At 38.6% G+C, this 15,516-nt stretch overlaps 1 protein-coding gene across 1 annotated transcript in view; it reads right to left on the reverse strand.

Annotated features, from left to right (window-relative positions):
• Window positions 1-15,516, reverse strand: part of EYS (eyes shut homolog) — a 944,860-nt gene that overhangs the window by 29,824 nt on the left and 899,520 nt on the right. The window contains exons 43-45 of the mRNA XM_075087034.1: window positions 13,771-13,937; window positions 13,425-13,569; window positions 6,576-6,750 (exon numbers count right to left, since the gene is read on the reverse strand). Of these exons, the coding sequence (XP_074943135.1) occupies window positions 6,576-6,750; window positions 13,425-13,569; window positions 13,771-13,937 (487 nt within the window). The remainder of the gene's footprint in view (window positions 1-6,575; window positions 6,751-13,424; window positions 13,570-13,770; window positions 13,938-15,516) is intronic.

Raw genomic sequence — 15,516 nt, forward strand, 5'->3', positions numbered from 1 at the left:
TGTAAATCTACGCCATAAGCGAATTGCCTAAACTGACTGAATCATTGGACTTCTCCTTATGCCTTCCTTTCATCCAGGCCAGGAGAATATAACATGAAAATTCACACTAACCTGTAAATTTAAAACTAGTATGTGTTCCTTAGAAATTGTTAAATACATAATACATTTGGCATTGATGTTAAAAAATGCCCTCCTTGCTAAGATGAAAAATTTTCAAAATAGTTAAAACGAAATATGTTAGGCCTATTTGTATTTTAGAATTTAGTGACACTTTAGGATAAAAAAGTTCTCCCCCTGAATAAAAGCACTGATCGATTTTTCCCTGAAAATTTTCTGTCTCAAGACTGAATGAAACCTCATATATTTCAATTGATTCTTAGCCCCTGTCTTTTTGTATATGTGCAAAATCTTGAATTTTTCTTCAAACTCACTGAGATACACTTTCTCCATTAATCAGCCCACTGTTTCTGGGCAAAACATAACGAGGAGCCTGTGAAACTGCTGTTTCACCAAACCTTTGGATCAGACAACAACATGTAAACAAAGCACAGCCAACAAGCCCTTCAGGGTGATAAACAGCTATTTGGAATGAAGGGAAAAAGAGGACCGAACCTTGCAAAAACAACAGCACCTCAATTCATCAAAGTCAGCATTAGAATGCTTTCTGCCTCAGCTATAAATGTTATGCTTTGATGCATGAAAGCCACTGAGAAGGGGAAGTAATTTAACTCCCCGAGTGGCAAATAGAAATGTCCATTTCTTGTGCTGTGAAGCAGGTTGTCTGGAGTACCTGAAGGTGTTGGGCAGCATACACAAAGGTTCTTCCCCTTTCCCTTTGCGTATCTGCATATGTCTAAGTTTCTTTTCATTCTTGTCTTTTAGAACCTAATAAAAGTTAGGTTTTCTAATTAGTTGAAAATTATTTGCACAGAGTGGAACAGGTTTGCTATGGCATACAGTGGTAAAGGTCTATGAATGAATGTAACCTCTTCTACTTAACACTCCTAAGAAAGTTGGATTGGGGTTGAGTAGTTTACATCCAAAATTTCCTAACCTTTAGAGAGATAAGGGAAGAGGCAGCATTTCAAATCTTTTCCATCATGTGGCCTGCCATGCTGATCTAGGTTTCTCTATATGTTCTTGTTGTTTTTGCAGACCAGGAGAACCAATGGCTTGCCACATCAACCGTGCCTTGATTCTCCCGGATTTAAAGACCCATTTAGAATCACAGAATATCTCAAGTTGGAATGGAGCCGTAAGGATTGTCAAGTCCAACTCCCTGCTCCTTGCAGGACTACATAAAACTAAATCATATGACTAAGAGAATCATCCAGACATTCCTTGTATTTCTTTAGGTATCAGAGATAATATTCATTCTAAGATCAAGACACCTAATTTTATGTCACGTTAGGTGCCCAGATGGCCTCCAGTTGCCTTCCTGGAGCTATGCGAGCGAGGCACCTTTGACCAGGGAGACAAGATTCTGACAGAGACCACTGAATGCTCAGGTTTAGGCAATGTGATCCTCCAGTAGGTGCCTGAGCTCGTATGCTAATCAACAGTGAATCAGCTGAAACAGTCAGGGGAACTGGAGCACTATCCATCCCACAAACCAATACATGTATGACTCTAATGATGAGGTGCTGCATTCAATTGCCTCAATGCAGCCATTTAGTGCCATCTGACATGCCATGGTGTATCTGAGAGATCTGTGTGAAACTGGCAGATAAGACGGAACAACTGCGGAAGACTTGTGCTCTTCTGGACACCCTATGAAGAACAGAAAAGGTATCCCAGGATCTGTGTCATTAGAATGTCAATGTTCAGACAACTGGAAAGGCCTGGACCTCCATTGACTGTGATGGGATCTTACATATTTAGCTCACCAGAGACACTAAGTCTTAGGAGCTAAATCTCACTGCAAGGTACTTTCCTAATTTCAGGGTTTCTGAAGAGCATGGATTCAACTGATTCTCCTATACTGCAGCTTTTGAGTTTCTCAAGAACAACTGCCAGAATGTATGTTATTTTTCCTATAGCGTATTTTTAGGTGGGGGAAGGATAGGAAGGCTTTCATGTACAACTTTGATAAGGTGTCTGAGAGGAAATTGGATAATTTTGAAACCCCTAGGTTTGCAGAGGACTCCTAACAGGGTGCACTTCACAGCATATTCGTGGCAAAGTCAGCCAGTTCATGAAGCAAGAACTCTCAAATTCACAGCTTTCAGAGAAACACAACAAAAGATTAATTTCAAATACCACTTCAAATTCTGTAATCTTTGTATTTAGGAAGTTAAAGTATGGTTTAATTTAATGTCTTTTTCTTGTTTGTTTCTTGTCAAATACTTAACAGTGACATGCAATTTTCACAGAATGGCTTTTCAGGTTCACAGTACCTTACCAAAGCCAAACTCAGCTCTGAAACAAGTAACACAGGTCCTACATAAGGAAGGACAACAAGTTTATGTCACTGTTGATTATAGAGCAAACCCTGAAATTTATTATATAAAAATTCAATCAACATTAAAAAAAAAAAAAGAAAAGTAGTTTTGTTTTATAAACTATGTGAGCAATATGTCTGTATGTCTGTATGTTACTACACAAAATCTTAAACAAACTTAAACAGGGAAATAACTAAAGATCCTAAAGAACCTTTGTGAAGGAACTGAAAGGTTTGCTTACATCCAATGTGGTTTCCTAAACTAAACAAAGAGCATTCTTACATTAAACATAAAAAATATATCATTTAAAATGTCATGTTCAATGCTAACGAACCTTCAACTTCCTATAGTTATGCAAATGTGGTGTCAAATCAAACAAGTATTCTTATAGCAGTAAAGGAGGGATTCAACCCTGCAAATTTAGGTGCCTACATGTAAGACGGCTTATACTCAATGGAGATCAGAGGTCAATTAATTTGCACAACTAGTTAGGCCAGCTGAGACCAGGCAGATGTTTGGTGCTATTTGAAACTCCCTGGGGTATCTCACCTGGCCTCCAACTACTATTTCAGAAGGAATTGTCACATATGTCAACATCACATGGGTATCTCAGATACTGCAGGACTTCTCACATTCATAATGGCCTGTATTGACCACATCAGGTTACCCAAACTGCTGCAGATTTCTGGACGTTGTTCTTAAATTTGTATTTTATTGGAACTGAAAGATGCTAAGCAATGGAGGAGATCTCTAAATAAAAGTGGCTTTAAATTCAGGCAGTAGAAAAATAGACCATCAACAAAAACCAGTCTATCTTCAAGCTAGAAGGTAAAACCAGTCTGAAGAAAGTAATATTGGAAGAAAATTAACTATATTTAAACAAAGAGAACAATGGAATGCTGCAAAAGTGTCCTATTAAATAAGCCAAATTGGATGACAACTTTTAGATAGCAAATCTGAAAGTAGAAACTTTTATTGCTCTAATCCATAACAATTAAACAGTTTCCCTTAAGAACTATAAAAGTATGTCCTTGCATTAAAGATTGGTTCCTTCCTTGCACTGAAAATTGGTTCTATTCGAATCTAACCTAATAATGAAACTACAGCATTGCATTTAATGGGGCATCCTTCTACCATATAGGGGTATGATATAATTTCCTAAACCTAAGTGGATGGTGCTATTTGAAAGCTATAGAGTACTGAGAAATCCACATGAGGCTTGGGGATAGGACAGCAGCAGCTGAAGCCCAAATGGTCTACCCAGGAGCATGTAGTGCCAAGTGGCACTACATGCTTACTTTTTTGCAAACGGAATCCTGCGCATTATGTCTGATGTTCTGTTCAAAGTGCACACATGACATACTTTTTCTTTGACTTCAGCAACAAGCAATAGCCATAACACATCACAGACAATCTTGTTATTTATAATTTTCTATTATCTATGACTCTGTGCCATAAATAAAATAATGGAAGATATTATTGTGCCTTGAATATAAAATTCTTCATTTTATTATTAAAATATTTCCTCTTTATTTTGTTAAAGCATGGTAGTTGTGCTCTGTTGCTGGCCAGAATGTAAAGTTTAACGCTGTATATTTCTGCTTCTATTTAAATCAAAGCATTATCCCTATAGCAAGTGAATCTACAGCTTAATGGCACTGCACACTTTCTGGCAGGGTGGTGAAGGCAAGACATACAAATAGCTCAAAACAATAACAAAAACCTCTGGAAAGATCTTCTTTCAGGAGGAAAAATATTGGGAACAAATATGAAGGGAACAAATCCAGTTCCCTCAAGGAGTCTGCTCTTCAAACAGAAAAAAGTTCCCTCTGAGAAAACATGGGATGGTATTGACAGCTCCTATACATTGACAAAAATGATATGCATGCTATCTCCACAAATCTTTGGCAATATTTCATTTTTTTGTGAGAGGAAAAGAGTGGCCATTACTGGTACATGCATGCACATATACATAGTCTGTGAAGACCTAGCTGTCCTGAAAAATGTATGAGGAAAGAAGTAGAATTCAGTAGTAGGTCACTAGAAATTTAAAACAAACAAACAAACAACACCCAGAAACAAACAAATTAACCCTCCCCCCCGTTTTATAACAGATCCTAAACAAATCCAGAATACAAATTATGATACTATAATGATGAAAAAAACCTGACTAGAATATCAAGCTTCCAATGTAGCTATGTCACCGGCTGCCACTCTAGCCTGCCACCTGCTTTCCAAATGTTCTTTAGGTCTTGGTGGTGGTGGCTCTGTGTACCTTACACACACAGAGATGACTTAGCACTGCTGGCTAAGTTGCTGAAGCAAGGAGTCAGGGTGGTGTAGATGGGCAGATGGGAGTGGATGCTTCAGCCCACATTTCTGATTTTTTTTTTCTTTCAGTTTTGGATTTGTATCTCTTCTACTATGCTCACAAGTGAAAAGAATGCCATTCTCCCTTCTTGTTCCTCAGGAAGGTCAAACACTCTGAATGTCAAGGGTTTAATGGTTCTGGAAGGATTCTGCAAAGTGCAATAGTTGGAACATACTGTAGTGCAACAATCAGAAAGCAATCCCAAATCACATCTTTCAAAGCATTTCCTTCATTACTGTATTTAAGAGATTATAAACACCTTTGTAAGGGGAATGGGGAGGGAGCTGTGTGCTGAATCTCAGGGGTGAATTTTCCAAATTTTAGTAAAGCCTTACTATCTTAGAAGCACTAGTTTTGTACAGGTTTTCTTACAGGTGAAGATTTGTCTCAGGGGCAACAAAACCAACTACCATACAATGCTCTCTCCAACCCACAGTTAGTAGATTGTTTTTAGCTTGATAGGTATGCAAACTTTTCTTTGTAGCACATAGTAGGACAGGCCTTTGTTGTTTTGAAGAAGAATCATACACAAAGGCTCCACAGTGCAAAGTCTGTCTTTTTCTTCTTATCTGTATTGCTGTCCACAGTGTTTTCAGTGTCTTCAGATGTTTTAAATCAGCTCTTTTCTCTTTTTAAAAAAACTATGCAAATAGGTGTAAATAAATGAACACATGCAGAAGCGCATGAGGGGAAGCAAGCATAATTAATCTCAGCAGATACTTTTAAAATCAAAAGCGTTCCTCAGCAAAAGGTTTTACAGCTGAGTTACAAAATGTTTGAAAACAAGATTTATTAAAATGGAGGTGTTGACACACATCAGCAATCTGGAACTGCAAAGATACTTCCTTCTTGTGTGCCTTACAGTCTGGACACTAAGATCCATCTACACTTACTGCTAGGGCATGAAACACCATAGACTCATCTTCTGGGCCAGCTGATCCCGTAGATCAGCCAGGTGAACAGCTTATATGATGAACTGAAGTAGTTCAAACAATTTTAATATGAGATCCTTACTAACACACTTTATTTTGTTTGAAGTGTTAAGAAGGTCTTACATGAGCAGGCCAGCCAGCAGGTCTGGAAAGACAACAGTGAATGAACACTTGAGAATGGCATGAGCAGTGACCAGGGAAGGTGCATTTGAGAGTCAGGAAAGTAACCACAGAAATCACAACTGGAAGGCACAGAGAACTGTATTAGGGAGAGACTGAGCAGGAGATAGAATGCACAGGTGCTGGGTAAGGGAGCTCCTAAGGATTTAAACTGGCTCAGAACTTTCTGATGTTGGGCAGTCATTGGTTTACTCCAGAAAGGCGTTCTTAGATGAAAATACTAATTTCCAGGAAACAGAATTCACCTATTTTTGCCCCATCAGCCATGTTCAGACATCAAGACAGTCAAGCTCGCCTCTTCACTACTTGTTCTCTGCTAGCTAGGCTGCTCAGTTTTAAAAAAGTCTTTCCTAAGTATCTAGTTCTTCTCATGCATTTTGTAGTAAGTCTGGATGCCAGTGAGTTCAGTGGAGGGGAACCAGTCCAGGAATTGTTCCCCAGGAAGTGTTATAACATAATTTTAATATTTTAGTTTTGATTTTATTATGGTAAGATTAAAATTGTCTGTGTAACTGAATGAACCCGTCAGCAGTTTTCTTTCTAATAATTGGATAGGCTTCTGGAGACTTCTGTTATCAAGACACTAAATTATCATAATTATTAGTCTAGAGATCAGTCTATGCTGTGGTCTACAAAAAAAATTATACTTACTAAACAGTAGAGCCACCTTCTATGCACTTCCCACCATTTCTGCATTTTATTAAACTGCATGGGGAATCTTTACATTGTCCAACACTGCGACCAGAATTGGGGTGACCTTCTGGAGTTCCTGGTGATTTAAACTCTTGATTCATGCTGGTGCGAACTTGAACATCAAAAATGCAACCTCAAAAGTAGAAAGAAGAAATAAATGAAGTTTAAAACAGATACAAGGAGTCAAAACAAACCAAACAACAGGACAGTGTCAACCCTCAATGAGTGTGTTCCACCAGAATGTCTTCAGTGGATGGGCAATCATACCATCTACATGAGCTAAAGGTATGCTGGTACGTTTGGTTCAGGCAAATTAGTGGGTGATTTTAGGTTCCTTCATTTAATGATAGGTAAAACAACTGAATTAATTTCTCAAGGAATAGACAAGAAGTCAGTGACTAAGGCGTGACTAGGTGCAATTTTGTGTTTATGCACACATGTTCTTACAGGAATGCATCTGCATCAGATAAAAGCGGTCAAAGAAGAAAACCCAGAAAAAAAGGAGAACAGAGACCAAGAAGTCTGTTTAATATAAAATATGTAAGAATCCAGAGAATCCTGACAAATATAATACAGGCAGGGAATGTGGACTTGAATTTCCTTAGGCTGAAAAGGGCTCCTTTAGGGAAAGAACCAGATTCTCCCGTTCTTAAGTGAATGCTTCAGTCCATGGCACATATAGATCATGTTACACACGATCACATTTTAAAGTAGATGAATGCTGCTCCTTCAGGCCCTTAATCTCAGAAAATAATTCAAAAGTTTAATGTATACTAGTAAGGTAAATACTTCCATGGCTTGTTACTTGGTCCTGCAGGCAAGTGATCTAGCATAGTCATGATTATATTACCAAATTTTTATTACTTTCCAGATCAGTATAGCAGCATCCAGACTACTGATGCGAAATGGTCCCTAGGTTATGTTAAGTCCCTAAACAGTGAAGAATTGTTTGAAAAAATAATAGTTGTCACAGACCAAATATTTGCCAGGGACCATTGTAAGAATTTATTTGTAGAGATGATTGAGTGCCAGTGCCTGGATCTATGCCCTCACATTCTTTTAATTTGCTAATAAATTGGTATCTCAAGTGCAAAGAGGAGCCATAGCTTCACAGTGAAGCAGAGGTGTTCCCTACTCACTACCTCCAGGCAGCTGCTGCTTAGCCTGTGGGCTTTCTGGGGATTGTCCCTTTGGAAAGTCTTTGTTCTTCTAATGAAGAATGCTCTTCTAGTGAAGAATGGCTCACAGGATGGTTAGCCTTACAGGTCTAACTTAACTCATCAGCATTTCTTAGTCATGTGTCCAGATCCATGTGTACATTCATGTACCGCAAAGCTGAAGATAATGCCATATATTCTATCTTCTTGGGTCAAAACCTAAGTAACTTTTCAAGAAATACCTGAATGTCTGAGTGACTTAGGGTCACATTTAAAGGTAGCCTTAAGCACTTTTGAAATGTCATCCAGATCTATACATAAATATATACAATTTTAAACTAAGAATCAAGTTTAAAACCACTTTAGTTAAACCAGAACAGTAAGGTATTGGGAAATGCTCATACCTTTCTAAACCTGATTTATACAATTTAGCTGAGATATGGTGAATTCCCATAGTGCCTGAAATCATGAGAATAGTAGGTATTCAGCAGTGCATTCCAGAGGCTCCCCTTAATATTAAAAGCAGGGAAAGGAGATGATATGGAGATTGCAAGTAAACATCACACTGTTTTCTTAAAAAATCACTTTACATGAATATGAGCTTTTGCATAATTCACTGAAATAACAAAAGAAAGACTTGCAACTTAAAGACACAATGAATGTCCAACTGTGATTTTTTTATAATAACGTAATTTGTTTTGAACAAAATATAAGTCATATTTATATCACAATAACTATTTTAACTATAGTTAGAACAATGTTAGTAAAAGTAGCTTTCTTAGTCAGCCTTTTCCATATTACAGATAGTTTGTAGTTCTGTTTATACTGATGCATAACCAGGAATTCAAAAACTCATATTGAGCAATTTAAAAATAATCTAGTTTGATGATTATTTGCAATCTTCATATTATTGCTTCTTTGCTTTTTACAATGTTGGTTTTAGGCCACTGTATGCTTGGTAAATGCTAACTAATGTTTCATCTGATTATCAGTAGCAGATAAAGCATGTTTTGCTCTCCTGAGTCTTGCTGGAGTACTAAGAAAAAGCAGCCCAGAGCTCTGTGTAAACAATGGAAAGCACAGTGAGTACCCAAGAACTGGTAAGGTCATCATGGAAAATAAACTGGCATTTGTGTTGATGACTAGTTTAACTGTACCAGCAGAACATCTAGGGTAGAAACACTTCTTGAGCACTTGTAAACAAAGCATACAGTAGGTACAAGAGGTTTTTTTGGCCCAGCTTTGAGAGTTCAGCTGGATTTTTAATTTAATTTTCTTATTTCTTCTAATTCTTAGTGGGATGCAGATAAAGACTCAGAGCAGCAATTTGACCCTGTCATAGCATGCACTATACAATCTACTGCAGAGGCATCAGCTGATGAATGTGCCTTCTTTCTGACCTGAATTCCCTTTGCTCTGCCAGTTCTGGGCCTCTTTTAATGACAGACTGCCAACTATTCTGAATATTGGAGAGGTTTTCTGACACAGCCAAGTTTGTAAGAGGAACTCAAAAGAAGTTTCTGAATTTGTGAGCTAAACTTGGTTTGATCCTGAAGATAAGAGTTTGATCCAAGTAAGCTGAAATCAGATGCAACAAGACAGAGGAGGTACTACCTTTTTATTTGTAACTTTTTGCCTAGTGACTCCTTAGACCACACTTAGAGCCTTCTGTCAATTACTTTTTTTTTTTACTCTTGAGTTAATTTATAGCTTTCACCCTAATCTAGCAGAGCTCACAAACCACCAAAGAGCTACCAACGATGAATTAAGGAAACTTCAGAGATTATAATAAAAAATATCACTTAATTACTCAGCTTTACTTTTTTTCCCAGATATATCCTTATCACACAAAGAATTTTTTCAAAAATTTCTCACTAGTCTCCCTTACCTGCTTGTAAGCACTTGGTACTAATTTGACTAAAAATTACACAAGCAGGTGTTTTCAAGCAGATGTACTAAAAAAGGAGCAAAAGAACTGACAGAAATAGATACATAGATAAACTGTGGTCTACCTGAATGCAGCACTGAATTTACACATTTCTAAAATTCTACCTGTCCTAAAGTGCTTTGCTTTTTCCTTGTTTTTCTTGACTGCTTGTGAGTAGTGGGGTGTTTGTCTAAAAAAGAAGGTACCCCCCACAATGACTACCCAGTGCTGGTCTGAGCTGTAAGCCACACACCCAGAGGGCCTGTATTAATCACACCAAACTGCGGTGCAAGAGGCAACACTGATTAAAAACTACTTCAGAAGTCACTTTCCTTCTGTGACATCTGTGATGGAGGAACATATAAAAAGTAATCTTTGTCCTGGAAGGCTTGCAATGTATTCTAGCTTATCATGAACATAACATTGACCACAAGGCTACATTTGTATCTATTTGGAACTCAACTGAGTTCTGGGTTTACTTTATTTTAAAAAGTGACTGCAGTAGCTGGAATTTTATTTACTTCTTTGCAAAATCATTTATATGAAGAGGTGGCTCCTTCAGTGCAAAAGAAGTTCCTCACCAGTTCAGCTTTATGGTAAGAGCTTCTTTTGCCTTTTACTCCTCCATTTAATGCTATTTGCTGTCAAACAACAGATTGCTTCTATAGCCATACTTCACCCTATTTATGGACAGGACCACAGCAACAATCAGTTGCTCCCCCCTCTCCGCTCTTCACTTATTTCTAGATGCAAGACCTGGCTCTCCATCAATTGCTTCTATGGTTAAAGCCTGCATCATGGTAGCACAGAGCATGAAACATCAGAACTTTCCCTCTTTTTTGTTCTCCCTGACACCAGATTTCTCTTTGCCTGTCTCAGAGATGTGAGAAATTCAGCTGTAACTTCTGGATTTTTCCAAATAGTTCTCTATCTTTCTTTGTGTAGGTGACTCATAGCGTTGAGTTGTGCAGACCTGAACATGAGGCAGTTGGTTTTATACTCCATTTCAGATTGTCCATAAGAAGCAGGCTGAGTCTCTTGGGCCACAAGACTTGCAGCTACCTAAAACCCACACTGACTTTTTAGAGCAGCTGCAGTATGCTCTGCTACACACCTCAGAAAACTCTCAAAGGTCCCTTAATTACACTGTTATAGGACAATAAAGAAAAGCTGCATACTTAAGTAAACAGTCCTACCATGTTCCTATTTACAAAAGGCTCCTGTAAGCCCACAAGGAGCTACAAATTCAGATGAAGCTCAGAGTTCAGAGTGCCTTAAACTCCACATGAGCTTGGCTGCTTTGTCTGAGCCCTGTCTTTACTAGTTTCTTTATCCTCTCACAGGGGCTGAAGGAAGTTTTCTAAATTGCCTAAGGTACTATCTAACATTCATCAGCCGATCGAAAGAATCTGTAGGTGCTGATCCCCAATATTTCCTAAACTTAAAATTCAAAATCTTTTGATTATTAAATTAGAGTTTTTTAATGACATTTCTTTTCAGTTTCCTCCTCCCCCATGGAAATTACTTGAACAACAACTGCTAAAGACATGCAGCTGAGGGAGGAAATGGTCTGAAACAGTAGCTGTACAGAGGGAAAATGCTAAATGAGTGCACACTGACACTGGGGACAGTCTGCAGCAGCAAGGCTGACCTCAGTGCTTCTTGATCCAGTAGTGATCCTCTCCTTACAAAAGGAGAGGTACACTCCAGTATTAGAAGAAAGATGGTTTTAATAAATCATGTCTTTAAAAGCAGACAACAGCAGCCTTCCAAAAGCCTGAGTGGTTTAATCAACTATGTGCTAGATAAATTTATCTTGACTGTCACTTCCAGACTTTTTCTGTGGGCTCCCTATAGCTGCAGACTGGTTGAAGTAAAATGGTTCAAATTTTTCTTTTATGTTAGTGGTACTGCAGTTCCTACTCTGGAGAAGGGCTATGGAGGTTTATTTCTGATCCTGAGGATCCTGAGAGCTGGAATTGGGGAGATTTCTGAGGTAGAAGAACAAATGAGATGCTGACTACATAAGAAAATGTCATAGGAAATGGTCACAGCGAAGTGTAGCTTTCTTGAAAGTCAGTATACTCTGGAGAACAGAGACAAGCTGCTGCTGGGAATTGGAGCACGAATGGATTAGTAGACTTAATACTGTGAATGACAGGGACAAAGAGAAAACTTTATGCATCACATGTTGGACAAAATTTTGAGGTAGAAACTTCTTTTTAAATGGTAAGAAAAGTCAATAAATAGTATGGTAACTAACAGTACATAAACTTTGAAATATTTTTTATTTTCTGGAAGAATATTCATGCTGCATTTGTAGAGATCTGCCCATCACAATACAGTTACAACATGGGAAACCTATAAAACTGGCAAAAGGTTTGCAGTTAAAGTGAAGCACCAGAGATTCCTGCTGGTCACCCCTAACATTAACATGTCTATAAAAAAAGTCTGAAGTACTTCACAAATATTGACACTATTAAAATACGTGCATAGACATTATGTTTTATGATATGACTACTTGCAAGCTGTTAAGAAGCTATGAAAAGTATAACTTTTCAATCCATACTTCCTGAAAAGATGGAGACAGATGAAATGACACCAGAGGGAAATTTTTCACAGTGAGGACAGTCACCCATTGGAACAATCTCCCCAGGGAAGTGGTTGACTCGGCCGCGTTGGACACCGTCAAGAGTCGTCTGGACAGGGTGCTGGGCCATCTTGTTTAGACTCTGCTTTTCCTAGAAAGGTTGGACTAGATGATCCCTGAGGTCCCTTCCAACCTGTGATTCTGGGATTCTGTGTGATTCTGTGAAATGTTAATTCATACGACTTTCTGAGTGAAGAGTTGATTATATGGTAAGAAATTGATTTTGAGGAAGTTTCTGTGTAAGTAAGGTGATGGCTGGAAATGAGGTGGTTACATAGTCTTAGTGGAAATGGCATGTAGTAGCGTATGAAAGTTAATTTTACTGCTATGGCTGCCTTTTATAATGTGCCTCCAACTTTGTTCTGCCTTGACAAAATGTTTTTATTTAATTTCAAAGGCTTTCCAGTGCTTAAAATAAATTGTTTACCTCACAAATACCGAGTCCATTATTTCTATGGAAATAAGGAATGCAAATAAAGAAGCATTATGAACAAATACTTTGCTTCATAGTTGTTCTGGTAGGAGTTGAATTAAGATTTTTACAGAGCTTCAAATATCAGTTTCAAGATAGGAATTATTAACTGTTAGATAAATAGCTGATATATTCCTAGCAGGAATTACTTAGGTCCTGTCTAGAGACCCAGATCATGATGTCAGGGAAAAAATTCAGATTTCATGATGTCCTATCAGAAAGAAGTTTTCAGCATGAAAACCATTACCCAAACCAGCACTGCCAGTGACAATGGTCAGAGTTAGCTGGGAGAAGAATCTAAACTATACCACAGAGAAAGCAAGTCCTTTTGGAGCAATGCTGTAGAACAGGAACAGATAAGAAGAAATGATGTCATGGCAAATTCCATTTTTATCAGAAACAGAAGTATTAAAAATATTTAGCAAAGACTCTCTTGCATCATGTTATTGTAGTGAAATAATGAAAAAGCCACAGGAATCTCAGCCAAGGAGATCTTAGTTTGTTTCCTTATAAAAGACAGAGATTTTAGATCTTTATTTGATAGGCAACTGAAACAATCTAATGTATGTTTTAAAGGAATTGAAATCAGTAAAATGTTTACCTTGAAAGCCATCCTTAAATCTGTATCCCTTTGGTAGGAGTTCTGGAGTATACTCGTGAAAGCCTCCTAAATAAAACTGACTGAAGACATTGAGTCCAACTAGTCTCCCAGGAGAAGTGACAGTTTTATTCTTCTGATCATCCACCTTTCAATGAAACATTTATATTTGTTACAACAAAGGAATTTATCTCGTCTAGAAACTCCTAATGAAGACAGTCCTCCAAACTTAACATGGAAACAGAAAAGTAATTTTTAAACTCTACATGTAAAATGTGAAAAGAAGAAAAAAAAAAAAAGAGAACACTTTCATGTAAGAGCAAGTCTTCTAAACGAAATAATTTCTTACCTTCAGCCAGCCTTTTTGGAAATATCTGCCAAGATGGACAACATGAATATTGAGTGTCAGATCAAGTGGTTTACTAGTGATTGTTGCTGTGCCAGAACCTAGATTGTAGCTATATACTACTCTGCCATTACGGAGGCCTAACTCCAAGAAATCATCTCCACTCAGACCTGAAAAGACAAAAATAGAATAACTACTTATTCCAGGATTTAATGAAAACTGACGCATAAAATATTCTGCAAATCCACAGAAAATATATCACTTTAGGAAAATCAGCCAGGATGGTTTTAAGTTTTGTATATATTTTTAATATTCTCTATTTAATTTGTAATTATATTTCTGGTATTTTTGTGGATTTAAAATAGAAACTGCTGAGATTTTGAACATTTTTATAGGCCTTTTGGAGGAAGTTCTTTTTCACACCAGAGTAGGTTAGTGACATCCACAAAACCCGTTCAGCCTGGTGGATTTAGCAGTCATTGCTGTTCCCTCTCCCTGCAGCATAAATAAATTCTCAGCTTTCTCCAAAGTCTTAAAAAAAGCAAATTGAAATTCCAAGTTGCACGTGAGAATTACCCATGACTTAATTCTATCCTACTATGCTTTCAGCTGTCATGGTAGGTACTTTAACAGCCTCAAAACTTGAGAGCACCTGCTGCTGTGAGGTAAGGGCAGCAGGGTGGATATGCGCCTGAGGAAGCTCTAGCAGCTTCTATCAAGCTCAGTCAGCTGCCCTTGAACCAAGAGTACTTGGAGACTTTATTGCAGCTGCCCCTGGTTAGGGCAGCTCTAGAGTATTTGTTACTGAAGTTTCATTGGTCAGAACAGCCATATGCTTTAATTCATAGATTCATAGAATCATTAAGGTTGGAAAAGACCTCTAGGATCATCAAGTCCAACCATCAACCCAACACTACCACGTCTTCTAAACCATGTCCTGAAGTGCCATGTCTACGTGTCTTTTAAATACCTCCAGGGTTGGCGACTCCACCACCTCTCTGGGCAGCCTGTTCCAACGCCTGCCTACTCCTTCAGTACAGAAATTTTTCCTAATATCCAATCTAAACCTCCCCTGATACAGTTTGAAGCCATTTCCTCTCATTTTATCGCTAGTGACCTGGGAGAAGAGACCAACACCCACCTTGCTGCAACCTCCTTTCAGATAGTTGTAGAGAGTGATAAGGTCTCCCCTCAGCCTCCCCTTCTCCAAACTAAACAACCCCAGTTCCCTCAGCTGCTCCTCATAACACTTGCTCTCTAGACCCTTCACCACCTTCGTTGCCCTTCTCTGGACACACTTCAGCACCTCAATGCCCTTGTACTGAGGGGTCCAAAACTGAATACAATATTCAAGGTGCGGTCTCACTAGTGCCAAGTCCAGGGGCATGATCACTTCCCTACTCCTGCTGGCCACACTATTCCTGATACAAGCCAGGATGCCATTGGCCTTCTTGGCCATCTGGGCACACAGCTGCCTCATGTTCAGCCGCCTGCCAACCAACATCCCCAGGTCCTTCTCCGCCAGGCAGCTTTCCAGCCACTCCTCCCCAAGCCTGTAGTGTTGCATGGGGTTGTTGTGACCAAAGTGCAGGACCCGGCACTCGGCCTTGTTAAACCTCATACAACTGGCCTCGTTCCATTGATCCAGCCTGTCCAGGTCCCTCTGCAGAGCCTTCCTACCCTCGAGCAGATCAACCCTCCTGCCCAGCTTGGTGTCATCTGCAAACTTACTGAGGTTGCACTCAATCC

Source organism: Phalacrocorax aristotelis, chromosome 3 (assembly GCF_949628215.1).
Source record: "Phalacrocorax aristotelis chromosome 3, bGulAri2.1, whole genome shotgun sequence".
In the NCBI taxonomy this organism is placed as follows: domain Eukaryota; kingdom Metazoa; phylum Chordata; class Aves; order Suliformes; family Phalacrocoracidae; genus Phalacrocorax; species Phalacrocorax aristotelis.